This window comes from Phaethon aethereus, assembly GCF_964289735.1.
Source record: "Phaethon aethereus genome assembly, chromosome: 3".
Taxonomy (NCBI): domain Eukaryota; kingdom Metazoa; phylum Chordata; class Aves; order Phaethontiformes; family Phaethontidae; genus Phaethon; species Phaethon aethereus.
Window position 1 is genome coordinate 115,969,718 of NC_138576.1, and position 20,029 is coordinate 115,989,746.

General features: G+C 41.5%; 1 protein-coding gene across 1 annotated transcript in view; it reads right to left on the reverse strand.

The window, feature by feature from the left end:
• ABHD12 (abhydrolase domain containing 12, lysophospholipase) overlaps positions 1–20,029 on the reverse strand; it is a gene marked incomplete at its 3' end in the record, with an annotated part of 47,753 nt that overhangs the window by 14,093 nt on the left and 13,631 nt on the right. Inside the window, exons 2-5 of the mRNA XM_081998243.1 lie at positions 11,228–11,352; positions 7,712–7,817; positions 5,171–5,290; positions 2,364–2,394 (exon numbers count right to left, since the gene is read on the reverse strand). Of these exons, the coding sequence (XP_081854369.1) occupies positions 2,364–2,394; positions 5,171–5,290; positions 7,712–7,817; positions 11,228–11,352 (382 nt within the window). The remainder of the gene's footprint in view (positions 1–2,363; positions 2,395–5,170; positions 5,291–7,711; positions 7,818–11,227; positions 11,353–20,029) is intronic.

Here is a 20,029-nt window from a genome sequence, read left to right on the forward strand (position 1 = left end):
TGCCAAGAAGAAACAACAGCAAGTTATGGTTGTTGATGACTCCCTCCTGCGCGGAACAGAAGTACCCATTTGCAGACCAGATCCTCCTTTCAGGGCAGTTTGCTGCCTCCCTGGGGCCCAAATTAGGGATGTCACCACAAGAGTGAAGACCTTAGTACAACCTTCTGACTACTATCCATTCCTGCCCTTTCACTAATGGTGTTGCAACAGAAAGTCTGAGGTTGATCCGAAGAGATTTCAGAATGCTAAAAAAATCAGGAGCACAGGTAGTGTCTTCCTCAATCCTCCAGTATGGGGGAGACTTTGGAAGAAACAGGCGAGCCCAGGATATCAATAGCTAGCTCCAGGACTGGTGCTTTGGTCTTTCCACCAAAACCTTGGGTTTTTAAACCATGGAGGAGCCTTCAAGACACAAGGTGTGCTGGGGCCTGATGGGATCCACCTGTCCTGATGGGGAAAACATATCTTTGGGCATAAGTTGGCAGGACTGATCGAGAGAGCTTTAAACTAGAATCAATGGGGGGGAAGGAGATACCAACAGGATTGCAGTAGGTAAGCCATGGGTTAGCATGGCATCGCCTGCGGGTGGCAATGCTAGTGGCAACATTTACACTGCTCTTGGGAGCATGGAGGGCTCAGGAGCATATCCAAAATGCTTGTACACCAACAGACACAGTATGAGAAACAAAGAGGATGAACTGGAAGCACTGGTCAGTTCCCAGAGCTACAACATCACTGGTATTAGTGAGATTTGGTGGAATGAGTGCTGGGATGGAGGGCTACAGTATACCCGCCTAGTGGATGAAGGGAAGATGGTGGATGTAGTTTTTCTGGATTTTAGTAAGGCTTTTGATACTGTGCCTTGCAGCATCCTTCTGGACAAGTTGTCTAGCTGTGGGATGAGCAAGTTTATGGGTGAAGAACTGGCTGAAGAGCAGAGATCAAAGGGTTGTAGTGAATGGGGCTAACATCTGTCTGGCAACTAATCACCAGTGGTGTTCCTCAGGGTTCAATTCTAGTGCCAGTTCTGTTCTATATATTTATCAGTGATCTGGATGCAGAAGTTGTATGAACCACCAGTCAGTTTGCTGACGATACCAAACTGTGAGATGCTGTTGACTCTCTTGAGGGACAGGAGGCTTTGCAGAGAGACCTAGATAGATTGAAGAAGTGGGCAATGATTAAGGGGAAGAAATTTAACAAGTCTAGATGTTGGATTCTGCACCTGGGATGGAGTAACAGCAGGCACAAGTACAAACTGGGACAGGAGTGGCTGGAGAGCAGCCCTGCAGAAAGGGATCTGGGGGTGCTGGCTGATGGTAGCCTCAGCAGTGTGCCCTGGCAGCCAAGAGAGCAAACTGCATTCTGGGGTGCATCAAACACAGCATAACCAGCCGGTCAAGAGAAGTGATTATCCCACTGTATTCAGTGTTGGTGTGGCCTCACCTTGAGTACTGTGTGCAGTTCTGCGCCCCAGAATTTAAGAAGGATGTGAAGGTCCTTGAATACATCCAAAGGAGGGCAACAAAGCTGATGAAAGGGCTTGGAGGAATATCCTATGTGGAACAGCTAAAGACTTCAGGTTTATCTAGTTTGGAGAAAAGGAGGCTGAGGGGCAACATCATTGCTCTATACAGCTTCCTGAGGAGGGGAAATTGAGAAGGAGGTGCTGAGCTCTCCTCCCTGGTAGCCAGCGATAGGATGCATGGGAATGGTTCAAAGCTGTGCCAGGGGAGGTTTAGACTGGACGTTAGGAAGCATTTCTTTACCAAGAGGGTGGTCAAACACTGGAACAGGATTCCTAGAGAGGGGGTCAATGCCCCAAGCCTGTCAGTGTTTAAGAAGCATTTGGACAATGCCCTTAATATGCTTTAACTTTTGGTCAGCCCTGAAGTGGTCAGGCAGTTGGAGTAGATGATCGCTATAGGTCCCTTCCCACTGAAAATATTCTATTCTATGATGGTGAGTATATAGATACTGGTAACGTATGAAAGAATATTCTTAAATGGTACCTTAAATTAGTATACTAGTAAAATCAATCAAATTACAGTTGTGATTAAATAAAATTTTTAATTTTTCTTACAAAATGTGTTGCGAAAGTATTCCTGGCAAAGAACCTCATTAACTCAGTTGGAGCTGACAGTTTACAACAGCAAGTAAAAGACCTTTAAATATCTTTTAATATGGGGAAGTGTGGTCACAGCTTCCAGACCCCTTTTCCCATACACACTTCATATCTAGAGGAGACTAAGAGCCCTAAGCTATCTTCCTGTTGGCAGTGGGCTGTTATGAGCAGTCTTCTCAAGTCTGTGCACATCTGATGTGTTAATGCAACTGCTTGGACAACATGTACAGCCACTTACCTTGTAAAGCTCCACGCGGTGATCCCCTCCTCTGGCAGAAGTGATTCATGAAGAGAAGAAAAAAATAAACCACATGTGAACATTTAAGCTTCCAGAAACAGACTTTCCCAATTGCCTCAGGCTTCCAGTTTAACACAAACATGCCAAACATAAGAAACACCGTAACTGCTTTGTCATAGGCTTCAAGGAGACAGCAAGGCTTTGCTGAGCTATGCAGGACATGGTTTTAAAGTCAACTTCTCCCTATAAATCTCTTCTCACAGCAGGTAAAAATGAACTTTTCAACCCACCCTCCTATCGGCCTTTTCAAAGCCTGTAATACATCCAAACCAGCCTGTCCCTGTTGGCTTTACAGACCCTGTGCTCCTGCCACCAGTGCTGCCCCAGCCAGTAACCCCTGCTCTCCGAGGTGTGATGCCCTCAGCAGAACTCACCACATGAACCCAAGCAGCTGGCCCTTGGATTTTCTCACCTGGCTCCAAGCACAGGGACAGAAAGGACATGTGCAAAAGACTAAGCAGAAAAAAACAGAGCTGAACACTGTAAGTAAGTCCACAGGAAGAATCTGCTTTAATGTTTTTTTAATAAATTGAAATAAAATGGAGAGTGAATGTGCCATTACATGCTTTAAAATATATCCACAACACAGCTAATCCACACTTACACTTTATTCTAATATAGATGTAAGAGTAGATTTACTCCTGCACTCATATGAAAACTCTAAAACATTCACGCTATGACTGGTTTGGTCAGTGCAGCCTCTAAACCAAAATGCCACTTCCCAGACCTCCCTCTAAGAACACATGCACTTGCCAGCCAAAAGCTATCAGCTCCAACCGTCCTACAAAATACCTAATGCAGCCAAAAACACTCAGGGCACAATGCAAGGGGTTGCTTGTAAGTAGTTTTGAATCATACAAGTCTGAAGAAGAAAACACACTTGCTTGAAAAGTCACCCTTTATGTGCACACATTGGTGCATTTTCATGCATTCCTCAAAGTGCAACAGAGGAATTTTTCCTAAGGGGAACAAGTAAACATAACATTTTTGCCTCAGCTCCAGACCGCTCAGTCAAACCAGAAAGTCAAGGCAGTGCCTTTTACTTATGGTTAATGCAGCCCACATCAATAAAGCAGCCCTTTGACAAGAGACTGAACGTGCAGTGTAGAAACATACAGCGATATATATTAAAGCTGAAATGGCAAAGCCAATACCCCTCCAGCTTCTCCAATACACAAGAGTAAAGGAAAATGTGAAATATGTAATGGATCCATAGCTCAATATTTTATCCCAGTAGCACTTGGGGGATGCAAGAAGTAAATCTAATCAATATGCACTTAACAGATACTGGTCCCAATTTACCACCATTAAGCTGCAGAATAGCTTCCATTAGTATCATTTGCTACACCCAATAAAGGCAGGAAAACAAGTGAAGCAGTATTTGAAAAATAATGCAACAATTTGATTAAATGTTGTAATACATCAGCACAAGATGACAAGGCCAGTTTCAAAAAACTCATCTGCTCACACATTTCCTGGCTCACAGTATGCATCTTCCACTCCATGCCCTTGTACCAAAAAAGATCACTGCTAAGACAAAAATTTAGGTGAAAAAAGTGCAACGTTCCTGCAACGTAAGGGCTAGTGAACCTTCACTACCAACACAGTTAAAACAGAGTTTCTTTGCTTCGCATCATGAGACTTGTATTTCTGCAATGTTTCTCCTCTTGCAGGGTATCTATGAGCAGTCATCAGTTTCAAAAGAACATGCACTGGCACTCAAAACTCAGAAAGTGGCTGATACTCTTTGTAAGGTGCATATTAGTAAGGAAAAAGACCATGTTCTAATAACTGAACTAAAGCACTATATCATGCAGAGATGTGGCAGTAAGAACATGATTCTGAGAAACATCCAAGAAGTTTCACGCTGCACTAATAGTTTTTACCATCCAGCGACAAAGTATAGAAAACCATCCTACTCCTTAGCTCATACACACGGTCAACTATAAAGCTACAAATTTTAGAAATGCTCCCATCCAGACAAACGTCCTGTACGTATGCAATAATGAAACAAGACCGGAACATTACCTTCCTCTTTTCTTCTGATTTTCCTTCCTCAGAATGTGTTACATGAAAGGAACTGGAAAGCTTACTTAATGCATTTAAATCACATATACAGAAGCACTAATACTATCCCATGTCTTGTTTCAGAGACCACTATACTGGAAAGAAGTACTTCTCCCTGATTTAGTTAGTGTCAAGCGTCCATCTAGCAGAGCATACAGGTAAACTACAATAACGGGTATCTCCAATAATGGCAATAAATCTATTCCCACATTCAATAAATGGAGAGGCATAATTTCTTAAAACATGCTTCCCTTCTAAAAGAAAGGTGAAGCACCAAACTGATTTTAGATTTTATTTTGGTTTTAATCATCAAATAGTTTGGGTTGGAAAGGACCTTTAAAGGCCATCTAGTCCAACCCCCCTGCAATAAGCAGGGACATCTTCAACTAGATCAGGTTGCTCAGAGCCCCGTCCAACCTGACGTTGAATGTTTCCAGGGACGGGGCATCTACCACCTCTCTGGGCAACCTGTGCCAGTGTTTCACTACCTTCATCGTGAAAAATTTCTTCCTTGTATCTAGTCTAAATCCACCCTCTTTTAGTTTGAAACTATTCCCCTTGTCCTATTGCTACAGGCCCTATGAGAGAGTTTGTCCCCATCTTTCTTATCAACATATTGAAGCTGTGGCAAGCCAGGAAAACACAGTATGAAACAAATCTATCACTGTTTTGTGCCTCACCTTGTTCCCGCATTGCCATGCAAGTAAAGGATTACAGGATGGCTGGAACCTAAAGTATCTTCAAACCACAGCTGGTCCTTCCCTCGTGCATTCTTCCATAAGGCTGCAGGAACCGTGTGCCTGTATACAAAAGGAAAAATTACACTGCCCTGTTACTACTCAGTGTCTGCCACTCAAATTATGAGTTTTTCTGATCAACTCAACTCAGGATTACACACCTCACACACACTCTTCATAAAACTTGTCATGATTACCCAACAAATGGCCAAATCTAAGAGGTAGTGGCTAGGGTTATTTCTACATTTTCACCTCCATCACTGTTGCCTTCAAAACTCAGGGCTGTGCAAGACAAACTTCACAGGCAAACCCAAAGCACAATTACTGAACTTCCCACTGTTCTGAAGAAAGAATCTCAATTCCTCAGCTTTTATGGTACTTAATTACTTCAATTAACATACTTATAGACCATAAACAAGAGTCACAACTAGGTCAGCAGATAATCAGAATAATCAAAGTCAGCTGGTTTTGGAAAGAACATTCAGTAAGAGGCACATCTGACTCCATAGTCAATCTGAGGAAAAGGAGGCGCTCATAATCTGATGAGATCGTGTATTTTGTTTTCTGACACTAGATTCCTGAAGGTGTAACATTTTAGCTGGAAAAGCTACAGTCTAGAAGAGCCAGGAATTTTTAACTCTCAGCTGTTCTTCTGCAAATAATATAGCTGGGCAGCCTGTTAGAAAGAATTCAACACTGGTAGAATGGAATGAGAGGAATGACAGACCAAAGAGAAGGTAGGCATTTAAATTGGGTAATTACTCTAGAAGACAACCACTGAAAGCAAGCACATGCCCACAACCATCTCAAATTGTTGAGAAGGGGGCTAGCTTACAGCTGTCAGAAGTAACTTAAGTACTCACATGCCTTTCTACTTGGAAGAAAGACAAACTCCATCTACCACACCTTCCTCACAGATGTAAAGCTCAGAGGACAAACCAACACAGGGGGAAACAATGTAAAAACTCTACTTGCATGCAAGCAGCCAGCAGACATCAAGTACTGGACGAGGAAAAGTGCCCTAACAACTGTAGGACTTAAAACTTCTCCAACTCTTCTGCCTCAAGACTTTTGCAAGCTTATGAACAAAGCAGTCCGAGGACTTTGTTTCAGAAGTATACCAAACACAAGACTTTACACTGGCATTAAGGCAAAGCTCCAAACTTTCATGAAAACCTATCTCACAAGTATCAAGACAAATGACATGGACTCTGAACTGCCACCACAAGGCTGGAAGTCCTGTTTTAATAAAGATACACAGTACACTTGTCAGGGAAACAAAATTAAAAATCTCAAGACTGCAATCTAAACTTATTCAACAGCTTAGCGGGTGGAATTTTAATTGTTCATGTGAAGATACAAACCATTATTTACCAGCCTATCCTGGAAAGGCTGAACTTCCAGCTTCTAAACATATCTTTCAACAGAACCCACTTAAAGGGAAGGAACCATCTTTATGTAGCAGGGTATCACTGTCCCATTCAAAAAGACAAATTCACCCTCAAGTGAAGAGAAAGCCTCTACTGCATTAGTGGACACATACAAGTTACACACACTTAACTGAAAACTCCAAATGATACAGCTTACAGATTTAACATCATTGGCTGTATTTAAGGAACAGCCCCCTTCCCTTCACACCTGACATCATATCTAGCCTTTTTTTTCAGATGTTTGCTGCTCTTGCATATATATTCAAACTGCAGGCACTTTTTCTTCAAAGCCAGTAGGAACTCTTCTGTGGCTTTGAAACTCCTGGTGTTGAGACACAATAGAAAGTGATCATGAGAAACAGATGCAGGGGCTGGTTTGAGCTGGTCTTACAATACAGGAAGTACTGAAAGCAGACCTTTTCAGACAGAGAACCAGTCATCTGAGCTGATCCTGGGTAACAAGGAGCTAAAATGAATTGCCCTTGCCTGGGACCAGAAAATCTTTGTCAGGAATGAATGACAAGTGAGCTCTGACACTTGTTTCGTTAAGAGAGTAAAGACAGTAAACTGCGTCTTCCATTCTCACCCACTCTCCAAACCTTACACGTTTCATGCACAGAATATTCTTCCTCCTTTTCTGAACACTTTGATCCTGTTTTTCTATCTTCCCCCACATTTATTTTGCAAAGCAAAATATGAACAGCAGTTGAATGACAAAACTTCTAACTCCTTGGGTCTCATCTGATATGGAGACACGATCTTTATAGCAATGCAGACCTGTAACCTTTACAATTCCAAATTATGAAGTTTCTCTGAATGCACAGGTTTTCTGATTGTGTTTCATGCATTACTGATCTGAGTTCAGACAAGCTCCACACATTTGCATACTTTTCAACACGAACTCGGTCACTTGGCAGAGGAAAACGCAAACATCCACAAATCAGAGCAGGCAATGGTTGTCACATGCACAGCAAAAATACTGGATAGACAACACTGGGAACGAAAAGAAGGATAAAGATGCATGGCACATATTGCACGGAACAGTCTTCCTTACCAGACTCCAATGGTTACATCCTCCTCTGGCTGCAGGTAATAATTACAGGTGTGGTTTAAACCTTGATCCTGTGGTCTTTTCAAGTCAATGAAATACGGGACCCTCACTGAAATACAAAAAAAAAGAAAAAGAAGAAAAAACCCAGAATATGAAACCTTTCAATTTCTACCTTTATTTTCTTACAAAACTGCTTTACCAAGGCACTGGAGAGTTGTACAAACTGGTCCACTGTGTTGGGAAAACCTTGTTCTTTTTGTGTGAAAGGATGAGCTGGCTACAACTGTGACTAAAATATAAACGTCAAAGACAGCAAGGTAAGAAGACACAAGCAACCATCAAAAAAACAGGGAGCAGGCTAAAATTAAGAGGTGGGGGGTGACAAAGCTTCCCGAGACACACATTTAACCACCTCTGCCCAGTCTGCTTTGTTTATCTCCCAGACACAAGATAGTCACTCCTGCTGTGTCAATGGGGAGGGTTAGCTGATTTGGAAAACCTTTTTCTGTTTCCATTGTAGCTGTAATGGAAGTTACTGATGGGACAATCTCCCTGGGATAAAGGGTGCATCCCAGAGCTGTAATATGTTTCAGGATGACATGTGGTTTCAGCCTCTATAATACAACAATCTAAAGGAGATACTGCACTATAGTAGCAGACATCACATTGCTCTTGGCCTGTATGAGTAAGATAAAGTAAGATAAATTGTGGTCAACACTGTCCTCTCAGCCTTTTAGGAGGATATGCAGTTCATTAGCCTACTCTCCAAAGACTATCAAATAATTGCCATATCTCCCAGACACTGCAGCATTTAAGAGATATCACGTTAGGCTGGAAACTTCATCTCTTCAGGAAGAGACCCCTGAAAACAAAATCACTACACCTCAATTCACTCTTCCAAACATTTTATGTTCCCCAACTTATAGAACATACAGTTGTTTGTTGCTTATTATATTCAATGATTCAAACATGAGCAACATGAGGAAAGTCAAACAACAAGCATTTTCAGCATTTTGTTTTCCATTGCTTGGTTCACAAACTACGTCTTACAGACACCATGCAATGTACTAATTGAGGTGATGTGCTTAGTCTAAATGCTTCTTCTTCCATCACCAATGCCGTATGGCCTCTCTAAGCAGTCTCTGACACACCCAATACCAAGAAAGATGCTATACAGATCTACTGAGAGCATGGAGCAGTTCTAAGGACTCACTTCTCCAATGATTCAGGCTCTTCTCATAAACTTGAGCTCCACTCCAGCGGAACCAGGAATTCTGCCTCCTTGAAATTTAGTGGCATAACAATTAACATATCAAAGTTTTTGTGCTATTGACACACGAAGAAGCACTGATAATGGTCACAGTCAAATCTCACTTCATTTACACTCCCCCCCTGCAAAAGTCACTAAACATTCCACAAGCATGAAAACCAAGGCAGACAACAGCTGATGTTAACCTGACAAAGCTGGCCCCTTAGACTGTAAATCTACACCTATGCAAATCTGTTTGCTCTTATGCAAAAGCATGTAGAAGAGTCCCAGACAAAGCATGCATGCCACCAGAGACCCATTGGGTTACTATGCTGTCACTGCAGAACTTGGTGGTGTTCTGAAGGATGGTGGATCCTTCAAAAGTATGGTAAGTTCTGTGGTCAAGGTCTGGACAGGTGCACAAGTCACTTCCAGCAGTGTTCTGGGAAAATTACTCAACTTCTCTGTGCCTTAATTTTCCCATGTGCCAAATCTGTTACAACTTTCTTGTCAGATTTTGTATTACAAAGATACGAACAGGAATATACCAATGTTACAGTGATAGGGGCCAGTATCTACCTCAAAGCAAGAGAAAAATATAAAAATACAGGCAATTTTTATGTATGGCATTTATCATCGGGATTATCCATCTATTCTACACAAACAGATTATCATCATCATATAGGCATACATGACATGGAGATACAGCACACCAAGGGTTATTTTAGTGACATGTTTCAGAGCTATTTGGTACCACTTGCAACACATTACATGACAAAAGTTTGATCTAGTCTGTATTTATGTTTCGAGAAATCTCAGTTTTCTGAAGACTTCCAGTGGAGACAACTTGAGATGCCCATGTAGTATCTCATAACCTGCAACAAAAGTCTGTCCACAAGAACAAATTCAGACATTGGTTTGGTTGCTAACAGTGGGCTATGAATTAATCTTTAGCTATCTCGAGAAACAAATGGAAACACTTTCTCCTGAAGCTCTGTTGCTACTGTTTTGGAAGCAAATTTCAAACTACACAAGAGGAGGAGAAAAAGTTAGTTGAAGAGTATTGATTTATACTCAGAAGGTTAAAAAAACCAATATGACAGGGCAAACCTTACACCACTCCTCTGGAGGAGAAATGTCACTCTCCAGTGGAAAGGAATTACTCAAACATGCCAACAAACTTCTAACAAGTGTGTCGGAATGCACTTTGTATTAAGGCAAATAGTTTTTCATGGGAGCACTGTCACAAGTAAAATCTGACTGCCATTATATAAAGCAGCAGGAACAACACTGCAGTGATATTGGTGCAAGTACTAGTGCAAGGAAGTGTTACAGGACAATGATTTCCGTCACTTGGGAATGAACAGAGGTAGGAACTTCAGGAAGACCTAATAAAGCTCTGCAAGGGCAAATTAAAATCATCACTGAAAAAGCAAGGTGATAAAAATAGAAGTAACCTGCATTATTCCTGTTACCCAGCTGTCAGTTCTGATGATCAAGGCACAAGAGCTGGCCTGTACACGTGCACACTTCACAGTGACCATGATCCAAGGTGTTAGAATATACAGAGCATGCAGTCAAAATGACACAGGTTATATAAAAACAACATATCCATAGTTGGTCCTTCTAGCCAGAGCTTCTACAATCAAAGGAAAATATTTTTCAAAACTTCATTACAAAACACAAGTGGAGGTTTAAAGAAAAATTTAGATCGCAAAGAAGTATCTCCCATACAGTGATGCTCCATCACCTTCCATCCTGTGGGATGCTCAGGCCTCCCTGGATGACCTGGGAGCTAGTTTGACCAAATGTAAAGGCTAAACAGACAAGGAAAACATTCAATCTGACTGCACAAACAGGTCTCTTTTGTCCCAACCAGAACATTCTCCTAAAGTGCTTTCAGGTGAAGAGTCACTGCCTGAAAAACAATTCACTGGATTTAATTTCACTTGCTTGCTGTCTATTCATGCAACTTTATGGAACCCTTTGGAAAAATGCATTTGACATATTGCACAGTTTTCCTGAAGGAGACTCTTTCAGCTGAAAGCTGGCTTCAGTTTGGTCACTACATTTATATAAAGACATACTACAAAACCCACCAGGGTCACAGAGAATGCTCTCCAAACCAGTTTGGAGAACTTACAACCTGTGAAAGTTCATATCCTTCACAAGCTGTACACATGTAGCATGAACATGACAGCAGACAAATGAAAGATAAAGACACTCCTCCCCTTCACCCCTCACCCATCCCAACAGATTGAGTCACTTACCAAAGTTTAGGAAGACCAGCTTTGCCTGAATAGCAGGGCAAAGTTTGACTAGGAATGGAATAGCTATGTACACTCCTAGCAACCAGATTAACAACTTCCTCAATCGAAACCATAAGCCGTATCGCCTGTATAAAAGAAAAAGAAAAGAAAAGAAAAAAAAAAAAAGAGAAAGACAGACCTGAATACAGCAGGAATATTATGAAGCAGTTTTCACAATGATCTACGTACTTGGTGTATTTGAAAACCTGGTCATTTACTCTTTAAACTAACTTTAAACAGTTTATGTAGCCTTAGTTTTTTGATCAAGCAGCTGAGGATAAACAGCTTAGAAAAAGGGAACAGAAACTCCCCACTGATTACATTTTAAAATAATCTGTAACAAGAGTTTTTTTCTGCTGATTTAACAGGTTTCAGGATCTCTAGAAACGCATATCATATGTTTGTCTCCAAAAGTAGCCTGACTGCACTTCCCATTTAAATCACTATCAGCAAGATTTTGTTCAGTTAGATTTTCACACATTTTGAGGAACTATGTGTAAGGAGACTGGTAAAATTACACATAATCTCATGTACAAACTAGATCAGACATTCTGCCTTGTCCAGCTAAAAGTGTTCATACCTCTCAATGCCTTGGAAAGCAAATCTTTCTAAGTTATAAAACGTTATGAAATTTCTTATCTTCAGCATAATTTTCTGAGTCCAGACTGAGTTTGGAACAATTGCCCAAACACTTTATTTCTATTCTCTCTTAAGTATTTTGATTTGAAGAGTAAGCTACAAAAAAACCCCAAACCAACGACAACAAAAAAAAAAATCTCAAAGTATCACACAGCAGTAGTTAAGCAATTTCTCTCAAAATATACTTTGTTGCTTCAGAATAATTACCACATACACACTTACATGTGAATATATATATGCATGTACATAAAGGTGTACTTATGATCTAGCTGATAAACATTTTATGGGCAGAAACACTGAGGCCTTCAACTATCATTGCAATCAAGAACTAAAATGCACATGAACCCTTAAGGCAACACAGCTTCCTTTGCTTTCCAGCAGACAGTCTTGAGCAGGAGCCACACCGTGCGCCAGTGAGCAACCAGTTCCCAGTATCAGGAACTGCCAGCAGAGATAAATTTTTCCACGAGGCATGAAATTATTAATCTCCCATTTGGCAATTTCAGGAGCTCAAACACTGAACTTGCTCCGCACTAGTGCTAAGAGGGTTTGAACACTGTCAGCTAATTGAAACTATCAAATAGAGAGCCTGAAGTCCTCTTTTTTAAGCATTTCTACAAGAAATACGAGCATACGGACAGAACTGGGATAGAAATAGTCTAATTGTGCACCAAAAATCTTCAAGATCTCAACAGCTTTTGTAGCCGTAGGCTAAAGACAAGACTCTCAAGAACATTTTTTCAGCACTGTGAAAAAGGAGGCACCCCAATCCCCTCAGCCGGGTAAGTTTTTGTCATGATTGCTAGGGTACTCACAGGGAATAGGCTATCCTCCTATTCATCCAAAACCTGACTCCACCACAGTACTGCCTACCTATAAGTACCTGTCTCCTCTCACCCAGGAACCACATTCTGGAACTCAAACACATCTACCATCAAAATCTATGCACTTTTCTTGACAAGCTAAAGGAACTGCCATTTTCCAAGGGAAAAAAAAAAAAATATTACTAAGACATTGTCAGCCAGCTCTATCTGCAACAAGCCCAGGTCAAAAGGTTCAACAGATTTTAATACTTCCCATGGCAAACCTGACAATGAAGAGGTGAAGAAAGCCAGTGTTGTCCCAAAAGTGGGTATCATATACATTGGTGTTTTGCACACCGGGTACACACAGAGTAGAGGTATTTTATTTATAGCATATTTGAATGCATATGGGTTCAAGGTGTATTCCACAAAGCTAACACACCATACAGAGGAATTACCACATATTTATCCTGTTACAAGATTAGCAAAAACAATAGAGAAGCCTCTCAAGTTTACATTCATTGGCTACTAATTACCATATTGCTTATCATTGGTCACACATACTCAAATTGGCACACATGCTCCTAGAAAGAGCGTGGGGGGTAATCTGCATAGTCCCTCAAGTGTGTTGGTGGTCACCATCTCCCCCTGCCACCTTTACCTTTGCCCCAGTTACTGTGGATTCTGCTGAGCTCATGGCAGGTACATTCTTCAAGAGCGCAGGAACAGCTAAGTCTTCAAGGTTTACCTGCTTAAGTACAAATACTTCTTCATCTTCTTGACCACCAGATCTGGTTTCATTAATCTTTATGATTGTGTTAACTCCTACCAATCTGCACACCAGAATCTTCCATTTGCCTCACCCCAGTGACATTTCCATAGCTCACACCCAGTTTCCTAAAGTGTTAAGGAAAGGAGAAACAGCAAAGGACTGGCAGAGGAAACAGTACAAAACAGGGGCTTTAGAGGAACATTACTGAGCACCGAAGGCTTAGACTGACTCACCTCCACCCCATGGAGAGCAGCGAATAGAGGAGGAAGCAGCATAGGTCCTGAATGCACAAGCAGTAAGAAGCAACACAGAACGACTGCGTACAGTTGTGGTCTGAGAGGGGTCCAGCAGACATATGCTAGAGCCAGAGTCTGCAGAGCAATCTACTGGGGAATGCTGTAAGGTTAGTGAAATACACAAACCCCACAACTTTGAAAAAACACCACAAAACCTATTCCTTGGGCTAATCACACCTGATCACAGCTCTCCACTCTCAAATTAAAACCAGCTTTCCACAACCACCCCCACATTAGCACCTACTGCCTATTTCCATTGCTGGCTTGTAGAAGAGAGGGGAGGAGAGATCACTGAAGCGTAGCTGACATTTAGCTGCTGAGCAATCAGCGTGTAATTTAGCTGTCTGCAATGAGAAAAGTGTCTTTTAGTTAAAACCTTTTGTCTCATTCAGCTGGCTGCTCAGAGTTAACACAACCCTGCAGTTTCCTCTGGCCTCACACTTGGGAGCTGACTCCACCACCACCACCCTCCCCACTAAAAATGGCAACACTGGTGAGCACCCAGGCAGGATGGGGCTTTCCAGCAAGCTGTCCTGCTGGGGGCCCAGATCCTGCTGCAGACAGAGCTCTCTTGGGGGACATTCGCATACACCAGGATTTCAGTCCTATACTGAAAAACCAACTTGTTCAGAAAGGCACCAGTCAGGTCTGAACTCCTCCAGGCACAACCAGAGCATGTCAAAACAGACTCTTCAGATGTCTGGGTTGCAAACACACTTAGCATTTACCCAGCTGCAAGCTGGAACCAGGAACAGAAAGTGCTGAAGACGACATTGTCCGAGTAACGCTGTCAGAGCTCAGGAATGATTTTAGTTTCCTCTTTTTCAGAACCAAGACATACCCTCCCTTTGCTCTGGTACCCCACTGATGGGGTACCACCAGTGATGCTGACTGGTAATGTGACATTTACACCTCATCCCCAAGGAGATGTCTACTTAAAATGCAACCAAGGCAAAACCTTTATGCATCAAACAGCTTCTCTTCTGCTGATAAATCCAAGACAACGTGCTGACGTACAAATTATTAGGTAAGTCTTTAGTGAGCAATTTAGCTAAACTGAACTGCTCTTGCTCTGCAGAAAAGCTATTTCATTAAATAAACACCCTGCACAGGGAGCTTTTGGTGTGCTCAGGCAAAAGCAGCAGCAACATACTTTTCACCCCCTTTTCACCAGGAAACTCAGTCGGTCTTAGTTGGAAAACACAAGTGAGATAGAGAATAAGAAGCTGCAAACTGAAGACATTGAAGAATATCATGAACAGATTTCCAGGAACAGTAAGAGTAACATCTAAAAAAATCAAAACAACAAAAAAAAGACCACACCAACCCAAAACACCCAAACCCAAGTCACCCCAAAAATAAAAAAAAAAATCCTCACTGACATCATATTTTCTCCCTTCCTTCACCAAAGGTTTTTGCCCAACACAGGCAAAATCTGAAGTAATTTTTGCTTCACACAGGTTTCCAAACTGCGTGTGAAAAATACATTCTCTCTCCAGACATACTTATACCTGAAAGAAGAAAGTCTTTCTTGTGAGTGTGACATCAGAAACTGAAAACTTTCCTGGTAATTTACACCTGGACAAAGGTCCTATATTCACTCAGAACAAGCATATTTTGCATTTGGGCAGACAATAAGACTATCTGGGCAGCAAGAAGGAGCTGGGGGTCCTCTCATGACAGCTTCTCCTGAGTGTGCTATCTTTTCCAGTGCTAAGGGTACCACAAGCATGAATATCTTTCATCTCACCATGGAAAACAACCACCAAACTAAGATTTAAGTACTGCACCATCACACAACATGGATTTCAACCCATGGTCCACAATCACAGTGTGTCTGCAAAGAGCAGCTGAGGCAAGCAAATTTACCATGGGCATTTTTCAATTCACTGTACCGGTGTTCTCCCTCCTCTCCAGCAAACTCAGAAGGTTTTGTGAATCTTGAGAGAGTGCTCAATGACCACACTACTGTGGCATGTTCTGCATGCAGGTTCAGATTATAGTAATTTCCCCTGGAGAGCACCTGAATCACTTCTGCACCCGAAGTACACCAGAATAGTTTCCACCAGGATCTCCCTATCAGCTGTACTACAAGGATGAAAGGGCAGGCCAAGGGTGAAACAACAGACTAGTATAAGAGCCGCAGTCAAGTAAGAACAGGACAAAATTTATCAGAAACATACACATGCTAGGCTTGCAGTCCCAAAAGAACCTACAGACAAATGCACATATAGCCCACATGGCCTTTGTCATCTATTAGAGGCAACAGTAAAACGAAATGCTCAGACACCCGAGTACAAGACTCCATCTACATTTGTTCAGCAAATGCTCTTTCTCTGGCTTGCTCTGGTGTCCCTCAAATCATCAGCTGTTCAAACTGCAAACATACAATCCTTTCCCAGCAGGAATTCAGAGCACGGGATGTGGAGAACCAAGACTATTTCATTCTTGGTCACACAAGATCTCTCGTGATTACCAGGTGACAAAAATGACTTTAAAAGTGGTACAGGAAGAAGTAAATAACATGAATAATGGATTAACAAGAACACGTTCCCCCACTTTTCTAACAGAAACATTAAAAAAAAAAAATCAATACATTCCTCCCCACAGACAAGGATCAAGAGCATAACAATCAGGAGATAGACGAAGACACGGGCAAAGGATTAAAAAAACCCCGAGGGTCAAAGGGAATTTAAAGGGCTGTGACTAACTGCTTTGGGTAAACAGAGTTTACCCAAAACGACCTGTTCCACAAGCCTGGAAACTGCAACTGAGCCCCAAGGCACGAAGCAGTGTGCAGAAACAACACAACAGCCACATACAGGGCAGAACAGCCCACACATCAAGTCACTGGCAAGCCTTCCAGCCTTCCTTGCTAGCCTTGCTTTAAAGAAGAGATGGTTTCTACTCCAGGCAGGACCTTCAAGAGCATTCATCTTGCCTTCCTACAGGAAGTCTGGGCAGTGGTGTTGCACAGGGCTCCTCCTTCTTACAGGTCCCAAAGGGTGCAAAGATCACCTGATCTTTCTTTTCCCTCCACACCGGCCATCTGAGCCATCCAAACTCTTTAATCTTCTGTTTTACTTCACTTGTTCCCTGCCAAGAAAATAAAAAAGGAAAAAACCTACCAGCCTTCCAACTGTGTGAAAGCACAGAGACTGCCTGTCGGCTCCTGAATGGGAGTTCACAGGCAGGCAGTGGGTCTCATATCCACTTCGAAATGTTAACAGCTTGTGCACCAACATGCAACAAAGCATTTTTCCACTACAAGATTAATATGGGTCCTCCTTCTCCTCTAGTTTGTTGAAAAACCTGCTTTATGTGCAGCCAAATGCAAACTGAAAAAATACTCATGTCAAAGGGTTTGTCCCCTCCTGGTTTCAGCGCACAGTGAGCGAAGCTGTGTAGGCACATAGGCAACCACATGATTCTTTTATTTTGGGCCCAGCTATGCAGAATTCTCAATGAAAAGTCTGCAGCCAAGCCTTAATTCCATACAGTGACTCCAGTGAAGCAGAGAGCAGGGAGGTTGAATTATAGAAAGTTCATCCAATCCTGAAAACAGATCTTTCCTCAAATTCATTAAAGCCAGTGGGAACACAGCAGTATCTGCCAGACCTCTTAGCATGGGAGCAACTGATCCCTCCCTTTGGCATTAGGATACTTTTTAACAGGATCAGTTCACTGTAAAACAACTCGAAAGGAAAAATCAAGGGCCCCAAACTTATCCTACTCTTCTAAGGATTGAGCAATCATCTAAAAAAAGTCATAAAACACAATCCTGGAAACAAGACACAAATGTAAAGGCATTATTCATTTTCTTTCCCCAAGTTTGTTTCATAAAACAACCACAAAAAATCATGGACATAAACCAAATGGGTATCCGCATCCTCAGAGACTTTTAGTTTCAACCAATTCCTAAAAACCTTTGCTCCTGGAAAGATCTGAAAAACAAGAGGAAAATTAACTTTACCAGATTCCTTTGCCATCTCCTTGAAATCTCAAGGATTGCTCTTTCTGAGGAAATATTATAGTCTCTCTCTTGAAAACTAAACTACAGTATAGTATCCTAACTTCAACACTTGTTCAAAAGAATAAAGATACTATATTGCAAAGAGCCATGCAGAGCATATTTTGAAAAGCCTAAAGGATTTAACGACTTTGCAAGCATCCAGCAGCAGAATAAATTGTTACTGATACATGCCATGTCTGTGAAGGACACTGTCTACGTTTTGATGTTGCAAAAGACAACCTGATCTTTCAGCTATTGGGAAAAGACAGAAGCGGTTGGGTATCCATTTGTTCTTTAACAACCTCTATAATTCAAGTACAAATCTACCTGCACTAAAACCAAGCATTAACAGCACGAACTGTTAGATCTGTTACCAGGAAGTATCAGTCAATTAATAAAAGGTAAATTTCCATCCTATGCCAAAGGTACAGAAGATGCAACAGGCAAATTTATACTACAACTTTCATCACTGTAGCATCCAAAATGTCCATCATTTGACTTAAGAAAAGCATCTGAGATCTGGGACTATTTTAGTTATGTCAGTTATGTCAATGAAAATTAAAGAGGTTATAAGAGATCCTGAGAAGTCACACAGTCCATTTCCTCACCCTACAAAGGACACAACGCCTAAAAGAGTTGTCGTCTTAATTCCTCCCACCAACTCCTGGCAAAGTGCAACAGCCCACACTTCATGAATGTCCCTCTGGTGATGCAGAGCTGACCTAGACAGACTAAACTTCACCAGATTCACACAACAAATCAGACTAGCTGACTTCTCACCGAACGATGATTTTCACTAGAAAAAGAGAAGCGTACCAGAGTACTTCAAAATCTGAATAAAGATTTACCCAGTAGGCAGCGATAGAAAAAGCCATCCAGATCTCAAAATCCAGCTAAGCTACTAAATGGTCCTATATACACCAATGAGAAAGTGGGAGAGGAGGGTGAATAAAACACTAAGCACACCTTAAATATTTGCCTTTAAAAAGCTAGGATGGAGCAAGGCATTCAAGTCTTCACCGGCAGAGACCCAGCCCAGGAAAAGCTACTCCACTCCATAGTTCCACCAGCATACTTTAGTTGGACTGTACCCAGGAGCAAACAGTTGGGATGTTCTACCACTTCTCTTTTAATTAAAAGACAAATTAACAGGAATAATGGGCTTAATAAGGCAGCGGAGAGGCAACTAATTTAAAGCCATGGGTTTTCATAAAAAAAGAAAAGAAAGGCAAGCAGAGGTTTTTTTTGAGAATGTGTTCAAACATGCAAGCTCCACCTCCTCAGAATATATGACAGCTTATTTTTTTAAACAGACACATCACCAACAGTGATGAAAAGTGAAGGTGTCCTAACAGAGGTGAAAGCTCAAAAACCAGCTCAAAAACAAGGAGATGTCTGTACACCCATAAACCTTTTCGAGTTAGCATTTGGCAGAAAATTCCAACTGTTCTAACCATAGAAAAACACTGCCAGCTACTGAAATTTGTTCTTTTCTTTGCTTCTATTATAGCAAAAAATGCTTTCTTTTTTTTTTTTGCTGAATAGTATGTTGTATTTCTAAAGCACAGCAGAAAGCTATCATAAGCACTAGCTTATTTCTCTGTTCATAGCAGTATTACAGAAAGACAGTGAAAATTGCATACACAGCTCCAGAGAAGTCTGCATGTCAGCAAACAGAACCAGAATATTTTGTCCATATGCTAACCAGCACTTTCAGCATCCCAGCCTTTATTTTCCATTAACAATGTCCCATGTAACATCAATCAAATGCCTACTGACATTGCCTTCAATTAGGCCTACTGGATTTCTACCATGTTTAAAAAATCTGTCCACATCACCTTTCAGTCAGAAAAGTTACCTAAGTTCATTTGGCAAGCTCTACACTGGTAAACTATGCCATTTATCCCACTTTCCATTCACTTCCATACCTATGCAGCCTGAAGTTGACAAACATTAATGTGGCCACAAAAGAAAATTCATTGTAGGGAAGACCTGAACCTGTATCTGCATCAGAGCAGATACATATATATAAAATTAGCTTTTCAAATTGATCAGTTTGTAGAAATTGTTTAGTAGTTGTGGTAGAAAAGCCTGCCCAAAGGAGAAGCCTCCAGGACCTTTTAGTTTCCTCTTCAGCAATGTCCCTTCCCTCCCTTCATTGCAAACTGTCTATTTGCAAGCTCTTCCCTGAGGCTTCCTTATCCATTTCAGCTCCAAAACAAGCTGTTGCCTACAGGACAT